We start from the raw sequence: 16560 nt of genomic DNA on the forward strand, positions 1-16560 counted from the left end.
CATCGCAGGTGAGGATTAGTTGGCAAAACTATAGAACGTACAGGTACATATGCAGAAGGAGGAGAGTAAATGATCGCAGACACTATAAAATGCAGCATCTTTCGCGGATTCGTTTGGCCAGACTTTTACTCTTCTTCTTTCCGTTCTTTTCCTTGCTGTCCTCCATCTTCCTAGCACGAATTTCCCTCATGAGGTCAAAGAAAACCTGCAATCAAGACGGTACACCATCTTGGAAAATGTATCACTTTAATTAAAAAAAGAAAGAATTTGAAGTCAATATGAAAGACTCTTTACAACCCATTTTGTGAATGGGTGCCGTCAGAATGAGAGAAATTCATCTTTGGTCTTCTCCAGATGTGAACTGATGGACTGGATTACTTGTGGATTATTGTGATGTTTTTATCAGCTGTTTGGACTCTCATTCTGACGGCACCCATTCACTGCAGAGCATCCATTGCTGAGACACTGATGCAGATACAGATCTGATGAAGAAACAAACTCATCCTGATCTCAGATGAACTGAAGATGAATGCATTTTCAGCATGCAACTCATTTTTGGGTGAACTATTCCTTTAATAATAAATTGTTTTAAATGTATAATTCTAGCCTGAAAAGTAGGTTAAGAATGCATCAGTAATATCACTTGTGAGCGTACAGGATATAGTTTCAATAGCATTCACACAGTAACTGCCTCCCTATAAACTAGTAAACTATCACTTTCAGGATTACGCATCTGGTTTTGTAGCACTGACCTTGTCTACGTTGGCGCGTGTTTTAGCAGACGTCTCCACGTAGCACACGCCCCACTGATCCGCTCTGGCTTTGGCCTCGTCGGCGCTCACCTGTCTCCTGCTCCAGATCAGACTTGTTCCCCACCAGCAGGAAGGGGACGTTCTCGTCTTCCTTCACCCGCAGAATCTGCTCTCTGAGCGAGAGAGTAGCGTTAAGTGCTTACGTAGCACCTACAACTCAATATTTACAAAAGCAATCAAATAAATAAGAATGCCTTTGCCAAAATAATGTGTTTGGGGTTTACACGTTCTTGTTTTTAAATTAATTAAAGAACCATTACCAAAAAAAAAAAAAAAAACTAGTAGACTAGTCACTCGATGGAGAACTACCATAATCGACCACTGTGGCCCGACCCTAATACAATCAGACAAAAAAGATCAGGCCATAAACAAGATCATCAATTAAAGAGCACCAGTTTAAGTTTAAAATCAATAGTTAATTGATGGTGTTTTAAATAAGCCGTCGCTGCAAAAGACTCTAGTTCGGTGATGGAGAAGACGCAGAGGAAGCCCTCGCCGCTGCGGAAGTAGTTATCCCGGATGGCCGCATAGTCCTCCTGACCGGCTGTGTCCAGGATATCTATCTGCACCTCCTCGCCGTCCAGGACCACCTTCTTCCTGTAGCTGTCAGCTTTCGTGGGCTCGTAGTCTTCCACAAACTGAAGGTGGGAGACGTGTACAGTGTTTACATGTTGATGATTTCTGTGGGGCGCGATCACTGCGGTCACGTGTGGAAGGCATCCTCACCTCATCGTACATGAACTGCAAAGTTAAAGCGGACTTTCCCACTCCGCCGCTCCCAACCATGATCACCTTGTGCAGGGCCAGCGAGTTCTGCCCTTTGGGCTTGGCTGTTGCCATGGCAACGGATGCTGAGGGGCAGGACTGAGAGGAGCCGGGTCAAGGAGGCTGTGAAGATGCTGAAGGTCACTGGGGTCAGGGGTCAGGGTGGGACTTCGTTCCGGAGAAGATCATGTACCGCCCGCGTCCACCTGGACCAGATGAAGAAAAAAGTGCACATTCCATTCTGTAATAACTGAGTATATTAGTTCACATAATATTCTATAATCGTTTAAATATCATTCTGTAAAGCTATGACTACCTTTCACCTAAAACTACTTCCGTATGTACTTTTTTTTTTATCTGTTATTGTTAATTAACAAACTATTAAATACTGATTTTGCTAATTGAAATAAAGCAATATTTGGTAAAAAACTAAAATGAGAAATAAAAATGAGAAAAGTTGCCTTGGCTGAAGTGCTTATATTATTAAAACTGAAATGTAATATATAGAAATATTATTTTTCTATAATATAAAAAAAATGTAAATATCAAAAAAATTATAAAAATGACAATAGCACACCACTAAATTACTCAAAGTTAAACTAAAATCAAACTTAAAATTATAAGTTGAAGTACTTATTACTAAAACTGAAATAAGCAAAAAATAAAAATGTTCATAATATAAAAAATAGAAATATAAAAAAATGAAAGTCAAAATAGCATAAAATTACTCAAACTTCAACTAAAATGAAAATTAGAAATGTTATCTAAATAAAATAAGTTCGAGTTGAAGTACTAAATACTAAAACTGATATATAAGAAATTGAAATCTTATTTTTTATTAAAAATAATAATTTAAATATGGTAATACATTATATAATAGTATATAATAATATAAACAAATAGGAGTATAAAAAATTCATAAAAATAACAAAAACACATAACAAAATTACTAAAACTTAAACTAAAATGACGATGAAAATTAGAAATGTTGCCTTGGCAACTAACTCAAAACAAGTTGAAGTACTAATATTATGAAACAGAAATATTGATTTTTCTATAGTATGCAATATAAATATTGACGAAAAAAAAACAAGCACATAACAAAACGACTAAAACTTACACTAAAATGAAATAAATACTGAATATATAAACAATAAAAGCTAATTCAAAATATCAATAAATGCTATAATAGTGTATAAATAATATTAGGTAGCACTGGTCTGGGTGGGGTTACAAGAGACCGACGGCTGACAAGAAAACATACATCTCTCAAAACAGAGTGCTCAGGTTACAGACCACACTTCATCCTCAGATGCATCCGACGTGTGTTAAAGTTCAGGAAGCACAGGATCGAAGACATGACACCCAACTGAAGCTCACACATGTGTTACAATACCAGTGTGTGTGTGTGCATTAGTACATCAGAGTGTATTATGTGTGTGTGTGTGTGTGTGCAGACAGAGAGGCCAGGGCTGGTCTGCCGAACCCAACAGCAGCTTTCACATTCAGACACTCACAGTCTGCAGGCTCCTGTACAGTACACACATAATGACGAGACAGATATGATATGATATATAATATTACCTCACTAGTCATGGTTCATGTTTTATTTATTTTTTTAGGGAGAGGGACTTAGCAATCCAATGGTTATTGTGAATATGTATATTAATGATCATTCAGTGGGAATAATTCAGTGCCACGGTATGAGCCTCTGTTACTATGGTATCAGTACTTTCTGAAAGGGTCATTTATGCGCGCGCACACACACATTAGCTTTCCTCTATCAGCAGCACTCAGATTTAATATTACATCCACAGTGTTCATAACGACTGGTCACATATGAGCCTCGGCAGCAGTGCTGGATCTTACCTTTGTGTCTGCTCGCTCAGCTGAAGGTAATCCAGACACAAGGACTCCTGGGAAGGAGTCTCTCCCGTCACTGCAGCCTCCACATCCCGAGCACCGTCATCAGGTCCGGACTGATCGCGCGCTGTGTGCTCCGTTTCCGCGAGTGAAGCCGGTCGCCGTGATCTCTGGTGCGGCAGCGGTCTGCGCTCACGGGCGTGTAGCGCTGCTGATGATCCCGACAGGCGGGTCACGTGGATCCGCTTCGGTTTTCCACGGCGGCTGTCTGCGCATGCGCAGGAGATCGATCCCCCTCCCCCTCCCCCCTCCCCCTCATTAGAGTGACGCGGGAAACTAATTAGCAGCTCGAGGAGGGAAAGTCTTTAAGAAGTCTGGCTGCTCGTGTTGATATACTTATAATCTCGAAGTTATGTGTTATTATTAATCTGGAGACAAATCTCTCGAGCAGCGGTCTACAAAGTAATTAACAAGTGTTCACAATGGAGGCCAAGAGCGAAGGCGGTAAAAACAATTCTCATATTCGTGCAGACTACATAATAATAATAATCTTAACCCAGCTTCAGATGCTTTGTTAGTCATAGTTAGTGTAGCTAATCTAGTTTATGTGTCGCCCAGCAGTCTTGCCTTGCTGATTTTCAGGCCGACAATCCCCGACTGATCGCGCGCTGAGTGCTCACGTCCGCGAGTGAAACCGGTCGCCGTGATCTCTGGTGCGGCAGCGGTCTGCGCTCACGGTCGTGTAGCGCTGCTGATGATCCCGACAGGCGGGTCACGTGGATCCGCTTCGGTTTTCCACGGCGGCTGTCTGCGCATGCGCAGGAGATCGATCCCCCTCCCCCTCCCCCTCATTAGAGTGACGCGGGAAACTAATTAGCAGCTCGAGGAGGAAAGTCTTTAAGAAGTCTGGCTGCTCGTGTTGATATACTTATAATCTCGAAGTTATGTGTTATTATTAATCTGGAGACAAATCTCTCGAGCAGCGGTCTACAAAGTAATTAACAAGTGTTCACAATGGAGGCCAAGAGCGAAGGCGGTATTAAAAAACAAATCTCATATTCGTGCAGACTACATAATAATAGTAATCTTAACCCAGCTTCAGATGCTTTGTTAGTCATAGTTAGTGTAGCTAATCTAGTTTATGTGTCGCCCAGCAGTCTTGCCTTGCTGATTTTCAGCCGACAAGTTCCCAAAAACCGTTTAAACACTAGCGGAAGCCCACACACGCAGCTAGGCTAGTTTGTTTTTAGCAGAAGTCCACAATATTGGGCAACAACGCGGAAGTTCACCTTTTCCTGTGAAAGCGCAGTGAACGGTACAACTATTTGTGCTACAAACCAGTGCGATTATGATAATAAATTAAAATAATATGCTACAAAGATACCAGTTTGCAGTATCGAGCAGGTAATATGTGTACAGGTAGAATAAATGACGACACCGGAAGTTACGCACGTTCATTACAAAAGACCGCGCCTTCACTTACATTTAAAGAAGTGTGTGGAATGGATACAACAATAATTCTCAAAACAAACAAGGGAGCAAAAAAATGAAGTGTTAAGATGTTTACAGCTGGTCTGTGGGCTCCGCAGGTCCTGTCAGTACGAAGAAGACCAAGACTCTAATGACTGACTTGAAGTCCAAGTATGCGGATAAATCTTGGAGCGAGACCCTTCAGCTGGTCCGGAGATGCTTGGTAAGAAAACTCACTTTGAGAAATAGTGTTTCCAAAGATGAGAATGCTGTGTTGCGTTGAACAGAAAAGGAGATATTTACAATGTCAGAGCTGCTCTTTTCAGCCACGAGATCAATCCAGCAGCTCTGACATTCTTCAAAAGATCTCTTTGTTTTTCACGAAAGAAAGAGTCATACCGGTTCGACACGAGGACGAGTGAATGAGGACAGACATCGTTTATAGTACTTGAATTGATATTTCACATCAGATGTGCATGTGTGGGTGAAAGAGGTCCAGACTGGGTCAGCTATTGTGTGTTAGAGTCCAAACTTAGCTCTCGCAGACATCAGCCTCGGATGCTTGCCATTATGTGCGTGCACAACCTTCCAAATCTAATCCAGATGTGGAGTTTAAGACTGCTGCGGATTGCATAAATCAGTGCCAGAGTAATATGCAATCGGCAGGTCGCTCTCCAGAAACACCAGAGTTTCTCTGAGCAGCTGTAAGATGCGTAACGGTGTGTGTGTTGGTTGGAGAGTCACTGTAGGATATGCTTGGGGTTATAGTTTTTGCTCTGGGCTTTTCAACGTTTCTCAGTTTTGCTGTGGTGAAACAAGCAGGTGAGGAGTGTGTTTCTTTATAGGAAAAAACAAAAGGAGACAGCAGAGTTTGCGAGCCAATCGCAAAATGTCTTCAGAAGATCAACGAGGCGCTCAACGGTGAGGATGTCTTTGAATTAAACCCTAAATCTGTTAATAAAAATGTCTTTCTCTTTCTCTTATATTTCTTGGTGGTTTGTGTGTTTTGTCTGTAGTGTGCTCCTTGACAGCAATGGTGTCCAGACTAGAGATGATTGCCAAACAAAGAGGGTTTGAACTTTTCCTTCATATAGATATTGCACTCAGATTGCAACATTCAATATATATACAAATGTATTTTTTTAATGCATTAATATTAGATGATCAGCAGGGAATATATTGCTTTCTTACAGTCCTCAGGAAATGGAAATGCATCTATTTTCTAAATGCACGTTGTTTTACGAACGATTCATCCATGCATTATTAATTATTATTATTATTATTATTATTATTATTATTATTAGTATTATGTTTTTTAAATCATCATAAATATCCAACAACTGATAGATTGAACCGAGTCCTCACCATACAATGTTAAACCAAATATAATTTTATAAAAATGGATTTAAAAAAAATCTGATATTATTTAAAAAAAAAAAAAAAAAAAAATCTCAAAAAAAAAAAAAAGCTGTCACAGCATTAAAAAAAAAAAAAAAAACACTTGGATGTACGTCACAATACCGAAGATAAGGTATGTTGCTAATTCACTTACATTGTAACTTTAGGCTGCATAGCTTGAGTTTGAGGCAGTATAACTGTATCTCTGAGCCAACAGAAGTGGGGATTATTCTGGGAAACCTGTTTGAAAACAGTCATTATTTATGCAATTCCACATGTTGCCTCCAGAGACACAGAAATTACACCTTTACTCTGTGCTGAGTTGATTGTTCAAATTAAGTTTCTGTATTTTTCTTTTTTTTTTTTTCTTTTTTCAGACTATGTATTGACTATCTCTGTTACTTTGCCAACATTGTAAAACCTTGGATGAGTTCTGTATTTAATTGCAGTCTGCGGTTACTTCCTTCAAACTCTCTGTGCGGCTGGCTCTCATCATTTAAGCTGACAGACTCCTGGTTTTTGTAGATTGGGGTCACACATGAGCCCCACGGAGACGGTGTGTTACCTGACAGCAGACCTGTTTTACATGGAGGTGGTGCTGCTGCGGGGGGGAGGAGTGGAAGATGTGAGGGTGGCCCATCACGGCGAAGCTCCCGTGGTGAGACGACACACTTATAATGTCGTGCAAAAGATTTTATGAAATGCTTTAACGTGGTTTGGCTTTGTTCGTAGTCCAGCCCATCACTCCTTCAGTTGTTGAGGTGAATCAAAACGCTCTTTATTTCAAGAGAACAATGCATTGAAATGTATTGGAGTTGGGGTAAAAACGCTTATCATATTTCCACAGGATGAAGAAATTTCAAGAGTTCTCTCTAAAGTTGGATGATCTCGCCTCTTTTTACATCATCTCGGGAGACAGGTATTGCTTTCTGGTTTTTAGGTAACAATTTAAACTACTTGTATATTTCTCTAATAATAAAAGTGCTCTGGCAGTGATGTCAAGATTAAAATCTACACCTGTCTCCGGCACCTGGAAACAGATCTCTTCAAAATATCCCATTTACCAAGGTGTGGACACCTAGCACTAACACCGCACAGTTTCTCAGGATGAAGTCTGTTATCATATAATGCAGTGAGCACGGTCTCCTCTAGGTGTTTGAGAGAAAGTGACCTACACGTTGACCTCATCATGAACGGCAGGATTGGGAACGTCCAGCCAGGAAAAGAGGGTACGCAAGAGAAAACTGTGTCGGATCAGTGCGTTTCGTGTGAAATATTAAACTCTTTTCACGTCTCCTTCCTCACAGGAACCCCGATGACAATAGAGTACTACATTAGTCCATTAGATGTTCTCAGCGGGTCGTCAAGTACAGGTATTAAAACAGTAACTAGGGATGCTCCGATCCGCCTTTTTTGCCTCCGATACCGATTCTGATACCTAGGGTTTGGTATTATAGAAGTATATACTATTAAAATTTAAAATACATTAATTTTAAATGTATAGCATATTTTTTAATAAGGCAACAACATATGTTCGATACGATAGGACAAAACAAATACAGTGCAGCACGAAGCGTTTACAATGTGTGCATCCGCTGCGCAGAATATAGTGTGACATCATATACCTCTGTAAGTAAATACAATTTAAATTCACGTCTCGCACACTCCAATGCACTTTGAGTGGAACATATAGCCTACGTTCGCTTCGCTGGAATCATGGAGGAATATCCTGTGATGTGCTCTTCGCAGGGCACTTATGTTCGAATAGAACAAACGTCTGAAGCCATAAGAGAAACGTACAAAATGTGCAGAGCAGGGTGCGCGAGGACTGGAATTGAGAACCGCTGCATTAAGCTTTTGTATGGCTTCAGAAGTAACACAGAATAATTCACACAAACTTAAAAAAAAAATGTAAAAAAAAAAAAAACTCTGATTTGGATCGGCCCTCTCTGACCGATTCCCGATCCGAGAAAAATGGCAGTATCGGAGCTGATACCCGATTTGAATATCGGATCGGCGCATCCCTAACAGTAACTCTGCACATAACTTCTAATACAGTGTTATTTTAGTAGCTATATATTATTATAGGGCTTTTGAATTGGCTTTGTAAGGTTTCTTTAATGTTGTTTTCCATTTTTTTTTTTTTCAGGTTTTTAGTTTTAGTAACTTTTTGTACATTTTGTCATTTATTAGTTTTAAGATTTTTTTTTTTCTTCTTTCTTCAATTTTAGCAATTTTAGTAGCCGTGTGATTTTTGATAGTTGCCAAGGCAGCAGTTCTAATTTGTGTTAAATGTAAGTTTTTTTTTTTTTTTTTTTTAATCTTTTATATTTTTTTATATATTGTTATATATATATATATAATATATATAGGTTATATATATATATATACTATATATATATATAAAATATATATATAATATTAGTTCAAATAACCAAAACTTTTTTTTAATGGTTTTAGTTTAAATTTTTGTAAACAACCATTCTAATCAGTCCTCTCAGATAACTGTAAAATACCCAGTAGCATCAGAATCAGTTGTTTTATTATAGAATCACTGAGTTACTATTATAGCTTTTTTTTCTTTCTTTTTTTTTTTTTAATCTGTTTTTAGATTTTCTGTTTTCTTTTTAAATCAGTTAGTTTTAATAATTTTGTGTTTTCTTTATTAGCATTTATATATATATATATATATATATATATATATATCTATATATATATATATATATATATATATATATATATATATATATATATTAGTTTTTATTAATTCCAGTTTTATTTAATTTTAGTACATTAAGTTAAACTAAATCAAAATGAGAAAAGTTGATTTTTTTTCTTTATTTTAGACATTTTATTTCCAATGTTTATTTCTTCAAGTTAATTCTGTTATTGTATGTAGGTGAGGGTAGTGTTGGCCAGACTGCTCTGGTAACTGTAGGGAGCAGTGGCGCCTCACACAGGCTGCAGACGGAGTCTCTGATCTCTTCTCCACCTCAGGTCGACTCTTCTGGGTGAGTAGTGCAGTGTTTCACACCGGCTGTCTTCACAAAGTGTGATGATCTCCTGACGGTTGCGGATCGGTGTCACTGACACAAAGGTTGCAGGTTCAAGCACAGACAAGGAAGTGAGACATACTTGTGCCCAGAACAAAGGCTCTTCCCAATTCCTTTTAACTCTAGTCTAGCTCTAGAGAGAAGAATGAATGGTGCAATATTGATTTTCTGACTCTTAATATATCAGTCAAGATGAAATCTTTATTTGTGTGTGCTCTAGGCTTCCAGTGTTTCAGCCGCTCTCTGAATCCTGCTCAGAATTACTCCCCGCCACCTTTCTTCTCAAACTACAGCCACCGCTGCCCATGCTCACTCCCTTCATAGAGAAAATGGGCAGAATCACAGGTGCACCACACATTGAGACACTACTTTGAGACCATATCATGTACCAACGCCGAGTAACCGGTCTCCAAACATTACTCAGATGGAGTTATAGCTGAGAAACCCCAGCAGGTGGAGCCTCTACCTCAACTTCTCATGAAGACCAGCAAAGCGCTGAGCTCCGAGATCTCCTGGACAGATGGGGTTCAGTTTGTTGTGGTCTGTTTGCAACCCAAGCCACTATACACTTTACATCATATAAATACTGCACCGAGAGATCACGGGATACTCAGAACGTTTGTTTGCTTGGTTCACTACCGGCTACGCTACAATATTTGCATTGAACTGTACTTGTCGTTCTGTGCTGCTAGATGTTGTTTGTTTTGGGACAGCAGAAGCAGACGTTCATTGATTTGCTCTTATTTAACTTGGTTAGCGTCTTTAATGTTTTACAGCCATTGCCTGCGTCTGAGTACCACAGTTATGTGTTCCCTGGAGCCGTTTGGGGCCGAGAGTCCTGGAAAGGAGTTTTAGTTCACACGGTCCCCTTCACACACCCCGGCCACGTCCCTGCTTTACTGGATCTCCTTCGCCATCAGTCTGCCATCAACGTCCTGCTGGCAAGCTGCTTCAGTGGCCACAACCAGCTCATAGGTCATTAATACAGCTCATTCCTGCATTCAGCTGGCAGCACGTTCTCCTGGCCTGCTCAGACTCATTTGTCGTAACTTAAGATAGAGTTTTTGCCTCCTCTTTACTCATAAACTGTAGATGCTGGCTTACTGTGTGACCTGAGATGTGAGATCCGTCCAGAATCAGACCACTGCCTTTCTGTTACATTCAGCCTTGATGATAACAACCACCTGGCTGTTCGTAAGCACCATCACATACTACATTAAAAATTAGATTCACTGTACTATATATTCACTACTAAGCAAATACATCCATCTGAAATGTTTTCTCTCTCTCTCTGTGTGTTAGTTCAGGTGACGGTGGTGGATTCTCATCAGATGAGCTGCAGACTAATGATGCCTGATTTTGTGGATCATAAATTGGACGACTATGTATCTAGAGTCCTTATGCGGTGAGTCCAACATTTTGCATCACTATTGCACATGCTCGCTAATAATGATGCCATTTTTCATATGCAAACTGTTTTGTTAATCATATCCATAACAGACTCGACACTTAAAGGCTTAGTTCATGCAGAACTGAATATTGGCATCTGTTAGAAAAATCCCCTTCCTCACGCAAAACTTTGCACAAGCTCATAAATGTTACTGCTGTAAACAAAGCAGATGTGCATATAAACACTAGTAATGCATTATACAGAGGCGAGAAGCAAAGAAAAGACAATGTATTATTTGCTGAAAGCAGAAAGATACTTAGAGATACATTCATATAAACCCTTCACCCCCAGTTCAATATTCAGGATCTTCTGCTCTTTGCATCAGTCTTCATCGTCTCTGGACTCTTTAAACAGCCGCTCACAGACTGCGTAATATTTCCACACAAATGACATTTTGGAAAATGATTGCTATGCAGTTTGTGCAAATCTGGTGCAGAGATCGGCTGTAATTAAAACCGCTGCGTACTGTGCAGTGATTAGCGAACGTTTTGTAGAAAAAATGAAAACGGGTCGCTCCACAACAATTATTTGCACTCGCACAAATGCTCCAAAATATATTTTTATTTTGGTAAAGGATTTTATTTTTGGGGAGTATGTGTGCAAAACGGTCACAATGTCAAGTCCTGCATAGAGCATATAAGATATGGTCAACAAAAGCTCAAATGTATATGTGAACCTGGAGCACAAAACCAGTCAGATTTTATATTTTATATCTGAAAGCTGAATAGCTCTCCATTGATGTATGGTTTGTTAGGAGGACAATATTTGTCTGAGATACAACTATTTGAAAATATGGAATCTGAGGGAGCAAAAAAATCTAAATATTGAGAAAATCTCCTTTAAAGTTGTTCAAATGAAGATCTTAGCAATGCATATTACTAATCAAAAATTAAGTTTTGATATTTACGGTAGGAAATGTACAAAATATCTTCATGGAACATGATCTTTACTTAATATCATAATGATTTTTGGCATTAAAAAAAATCTATAATTTTGACCCATACAATGTATTTTTGGCTATTGCTACAAATATACCCCAGAGACTCAAGACTGCTTTTGTGCTGCAGGGTCACATGTGCTTGACATGCGAAGGACAGAAATCTCTCGGGTTTCATTCAAAATATCTTCATTTGTGCTTCAGAGATGAACGAAAGCCATGGGGTTGAAAGACCATGAAGATGAACAACCTGATTTCAGAATGTTATGGCAGAACTAATCAGTTTAAAGCAAAAGTGAGGTTCTGGACCGACAGAATCCTCTGAAGGCTCTGCAGATTTCCATAGAATTTAAACACCCTCTTATTCGTAGAGTCCAGACCTTCCATGTTTACTAACATTGTGCTTTCACCTTCCTGTTAAGCGTGTAGTGCTTTCAGATTTTATGTTTAAAGCAGTTTTTTGCCCAGAAAATGTGAACGATTCAAAGCGAGCCTTGTCCCAGGATGCTGCTTGTGCTCTGGAAACTCCCTCTGTCCTTGAATCTTCACTCACCGTTCTTGTGTGTTCAATGCATGTCCATCCCCATCACGATGAGGGCCATACGCAGGAAAGTGTCCGGCCGGACGACTCCTCCCGAGCCTGCAGCTGACCCAGAGTCCTCTGCTGCGATGGAGAGCGACGTCATCAGTGCCGTCCATCCGTCCGTCTCCCGTGAGGCCGTCGAGGATGAGAGCGTGACCTCTCCTCCAGGCTGCTCTGTTATGTCTGTTGCTGCCCCAGAGCCTGATAATGCTAATACAGATGCTATTGCTAACCGTTCCCCCTGTGCTTCTCTGGGTGTGTATTCACGCTGGGTGACCAGTGGACTTCCAGCAGAGCTTCTGTAGTGCGAGGAGAGATTTTACTACAGAGAATTTAAAGAGATTTCTTACACTATTTTAGACAAATCTTAAAATCATTAAATAAAAAATAAATCTTAAATAAAGGTGTGTTATCGTAAAAGCTTATTGAAAGCTGTTCGATCTCATTAATGCAGGTCTGACTACAAGAAATCAGAGCTGTTCCTGGTCATATTATGCATTCATTCCAGAGAGAAAAAACACTTCATGATTTCATTTCTGCCAGGGTCTGAAATTAACACTCCACCAAATGCATAAAAATCATCTTTTGCGAGTATAAAACTGTGCTACTTGCCAGTTGGTGCAATTTATTGAATTGCATTTTGGAAAATGCAACAAGTGCCAACCATCTTCCCAAATATGTAGTGAGAATCATTTATAAATAATCTTTTAGTAGTATAAATCTTTGCAAATATGTAGTGAGAATCATTTATAAATCTTTGGTTGTGTGTTGATTTTGTTTGTGTTTTTGTTTTTTTCACTGCTCTGTGCACTACGGATGGGTTAAATTCCTGAGTATCACCATACTTGGCTGAATGTCACGTCACTTTCACTGTCACTTTTCACTGTCACTTAAGTCTGCTTGTACTTTGTGGTCAGGGAATATTATTGCAATTTCTTAAGCCACACTTAAAAATTAATTCAAGTAACTGTATAAAATAAAACATCCAACCAAGTGCCATTTTTAATTAAGAATATTTTTAAAAGGCCCGTGAATACATTTAGCTTCAAGGAACATTTTCCACATGATAATGTGAAGCACATGCAGAGCAAGCAAGTGCAGTTAATACAAGCACACTACTAAAATAATACGTACCCTTCTCTCTGGACATTTCAGAACAAAAAGTGGACATTTTTTTTCTTTATTAACATGAATATGGAGTAATGCATGTCAGAGACAAACTCCCGTCAGACGTGGTCACAGAAGATGATAGTAGTGAAGTTCTGTTAAAAGCATTGCATACAGTAACTCAGTGCTTTAATACAGTGTGACAGCTGTGTTACTCTGATGTCAATACATCTGGATACGGAACTGTTTGGCTGTAATAAAGTACTTCAAAACAGCTATGACAATACTGTCTGTCATAAATGAAACTTAGAAGAGTGTTGTGTTGCTTCAAGGACATGCACAAATCCATAAAAAAGTGTCCATTGTATGCAACCCTCATCCAGGTACTTTTTGCATAATCTTTTATGAGTACTGTGTGTTCAGACATCTGTTTTTCACCTAATATTTCATAGTGAACAGTGTTGGGGTGCGATACTTTTAAAAGAAATGCATTGCAATATTGCATTACTTCCTTAAAAAGTATCTGATCGTGTTACTTTTTAATTAAATTAGTGTTATGTTACTTTTGTGTTACTTTTTCTCATCTTTGTGTTATGCATTGAATTATTGCAGGTTTGTGCCAGGTTTTGCATTTCTGTTTTTATTCATTTTGAGGAATACTGAATAATAATGTGTTAACCCCAACACTGGTAGAGAAGTGTGTCATGACTGAGACACCCTGACATCACAGGAGGTCGTTTTTTAAGACCTGACACTGCTGTTAAGAGGGTTTATGGCTATTGATTAAAGTTTCAGCAGTATAACAACAAACACATTACTACTAATGCTACCTTCGGAGACTCTGGAGCGTGAACTTGACCTTCTGCTCCTGGGCAAATGCCTCCTCAAAATGCCTTTATTTTTTATTTTTTTTTTTTGGCTTTAATGATTTGCAACCCATCCTACAAAAGGAAGAAATGTTGAATATGACTAAAACCTCAGATTTTAATGTCTGACCTTCAAAGTTCTCTCCAAATCTCAGGTTTAACAGCCATTTACAAAGCCACATCTGAACCACAGCTGGCTCAAGGTTTTTTTTCCTGTTGTTTTGCTATCACATCTGTGTGTGTGTGTGTGCCAGCCTGCATCAGTACAGCCCCACAGACAGGAAGTAGATAGCGTTCTCGGGTTGCAGATCGTTTGGCTGTAAAGGCTTTCTCTGGCTTGGCATTTGACCTCAGTCCAGACCGCTGATTGGTACCATGCAAGCCACACAGACCAGTCAAAAGTAGATGCTAAAAGTTTTCTCAAACTCAGTTCCAAGTAAAATAACTTTTGTGCAACTCGTTATGTTTTACAGACTGCTCAGATCTGTGTTTGACAGATGGATAATAAATGCATACAGAATTAACAACAGCCACTGCTATTTAGAAAGACCTCTATAAAAATGTGTGGTCCGAACATGAAGTTGTAAGATCTTTGGCAGGAGTCTGTTTAACTTTTGTCATATAAGAATTTGATAAAGAGAGAGATTTTGACTTCTAAAACAATGCATGTCCACCAGCGCAAAAACACAGCACTTGCAAACGATGAGGAACTCTGTATTGTCGCTACAACACAAAGGTCACAGGCATTTACTAATTGATGGGAGAAGTAATTCCTAGACTAAAATACCCTTGTGTATGAGTCCTGTTTTGTTCAGACTAAAAGGTTTCCTTTAATAGTCCCAAATGGCTTTATTCTTCACAAGAAGCCTAACTATAGACACACGGTAAGGTGCAGACTAGTTTGTCCTGCCACTGATATTAATATATTATTTTATTAAAGGCCCCTCGAGTATCACATAATTCTGAAATGCAGCAATGTTCAATTAAGTTTATATTAATCCAAATCTTTTAGTGGCAAATGTGTTCATAAATGCATCTGCATTGCAGCGTCAATTGGATTATAGCAGAACTGATTTTACTCTTCTCCATCATTTTGGCAACGTATTTCCGTCAGATTTTAGTGGACATGAAGTCAGTTTCCCTTGAGTTCTCACATGGTCCACTAAACTTCGACTACGAAGTGCATATAATAATGCAATGGCATTCATCAGGTTTTCTGTCTTAAGTCTTTATTTTTGGTTTTAATATGGTATAATATATTTAGGCTAAGAAGTGAATTTTTTAATGAGAAAATAAAGTTTTGCAAACAAAAATTAAAGTATTGAGGAAAATAATTTTGCTTTTTGCAAACAAAAATAAAGAATTGCAAAACATAAATGATACAGCGCGAAAGCAATGATTTTGCAATACATATTTTTCCATGGTCATATCTACAATTTTATTTGCAACATGATTTTATTTTGCGCGTCAGTCTAGTTTGAGCTTGCGCTGCATTTTTTCCTGTGCGCTTCATTTTTCTGCGCGTCTCGCTTTGTGGCGCTGTTTTGACGTGGGGGTGGAGTCAAGGGGCAGGGGCGTGTACAACATGCCTCCCTGGAAGTGACGTCATCGGCCCGAGACGCAGCTCACTGATCCAGGTACTGTCATGATGAGCAGATGCATGCGAGTGGATCGCTTCCTTTTATTCACTAGCATTAAAACATGCATGGTTTCGTTTTATTAACTTTATTAACAAATGTATATGTGTATTAGCAGCGTTGCTCAAGTTAAAGAAGTTGTTACCATGCACATCTATTGTTTATTTCTCTCGATCTTTTACTGGCATAAAGTTGGCTTGATACGTTGGACGTTCGATATTCGCAAATCTAGGGACCGTCTCTAAAGTTACATGCGAAACTACTATACACTTCTCTAACGTCAATAGCATGCAAGGGAATGACTAACAGTCATGAAAAACTGTTAACTGTCATCCAGGTGTCCAACTATAATGCACACCTTTTATGATAAATATTAAAATAAACTGTAAATCATATGTAAAAATATTGCTACTTTTCATTACACTTTTCATTAAAGTGCACTTTAGAGGATGAATTTAACAATAACCCTATAATAATAAATACTGAATTATAAATGAATAATTCGCTAGTTTCATTTGTAAATGAAAACACTAATTTAACAAAGAACGTTAATTAGGTAAGCAATACACGAATTAAAAGGGGAAAATAAGAATAACAATAAATAGAAAAATATAGCCCT

At 38.7% G+C, this 16560-nt stretch overlaps 2 protein-coding genes across 5 annotated transcripts in view; one reads left to right on the forward strand and one right to left on the reverse strand.

Annotated features, from left to right (window-relative positions):
* Window positions 1–3711, reverse strand: part of LOC109049141 (ras-related protein Ral-A) — a 3794-nt gene extending 83 nt beyond the window's left edge. Inside the window, 6 exon segments of the mRNA XM_042714036.1 lie at window positions 1–205; window positions 753–852; window positions 854–929; window positions 1246–1450; window positions 1539–1783; window positions 3447–3711. The exon segment at window positions 1–205 is cut by the window's left edge and continues 83 nt beyond it. Coding sequence (XP_042569970.1) covers window positions 83–205; window positions 753–852; window positions 854–929; window positions 1246–1450; window positions 1539–1652 — 618 coding nt within the window. The 5' untranslated portion in view covers window positions 1653–1783; window positions 3447–3711 and the 3' untranslated portion in view covers window positions 1–82.
* Window positions 3712–3779: 68 nt separating this feature from the next.
* zgc:111976 (uncharacterized protein LOC553663 homolog) lies at window positions 3780–13014 on the forward strand. Of its 4 annotated transcripts, none has more exons than XM_042714032.1 (17): window positions 3780–3944; window positions 5030–5133; window positions 5756–5831; window positions 5927–5981; window positions 6834–6966; window positions 7041–7069; window positions 7156–7227; window positions 7302–7376; window positions 7461–7537; window positions 7616–7681; window positions 9208–9319; window positions 9582–9706; window positions 9786–9901; window positions 10138–10336; window positions 10451–10555; window positions 10664–10766; window positions 12318–13014. In XM_042714032.1, exons 1-17 carry the CDS (start codon window positions 3923–3925, stop codon window positions 12634–12636), a joined length of 1788 nt encoding a protein of 595 aa, XP_042569966.1. In that variant the 5' UTR covers window positions 3780–3922; the 3' UTR covers window positions 12637–13014. The 4 variants fall into 4 exon arrangements, with proteins under 4 accessions (XP_042569966.1, XP_042569965.1, XP_042569968.1 ...); XM_042714031.1 differs by lacking the exon at window positions 3780–3944 and adding an exon at window positions 4294–4476; XM_042714034.1 differs by lacking the exon at window positions 3780–3944 and adding an exon at window positions 4295–4476 and having other exon boundaries at window positions 10454–10555; window positions 12318–13012.
* Window positions 13015–16560: the final 3546 nt, after the last annotated feature.

This window comes from Cyprinus carpio, chromosome A24, assembly GCF_018340385.1.
Source record: "Cyprinus carpio isolate SPL01 chromosome A24, ASM1834038v1, whole genome shotgun sequence".
Taxonomy (NCBI): Eukaryota; Metazoa; Chordata; class Actinopteri; order Cypriniformes; family Cyprinidae; genus Cyprinus; species Cyprinus carpio.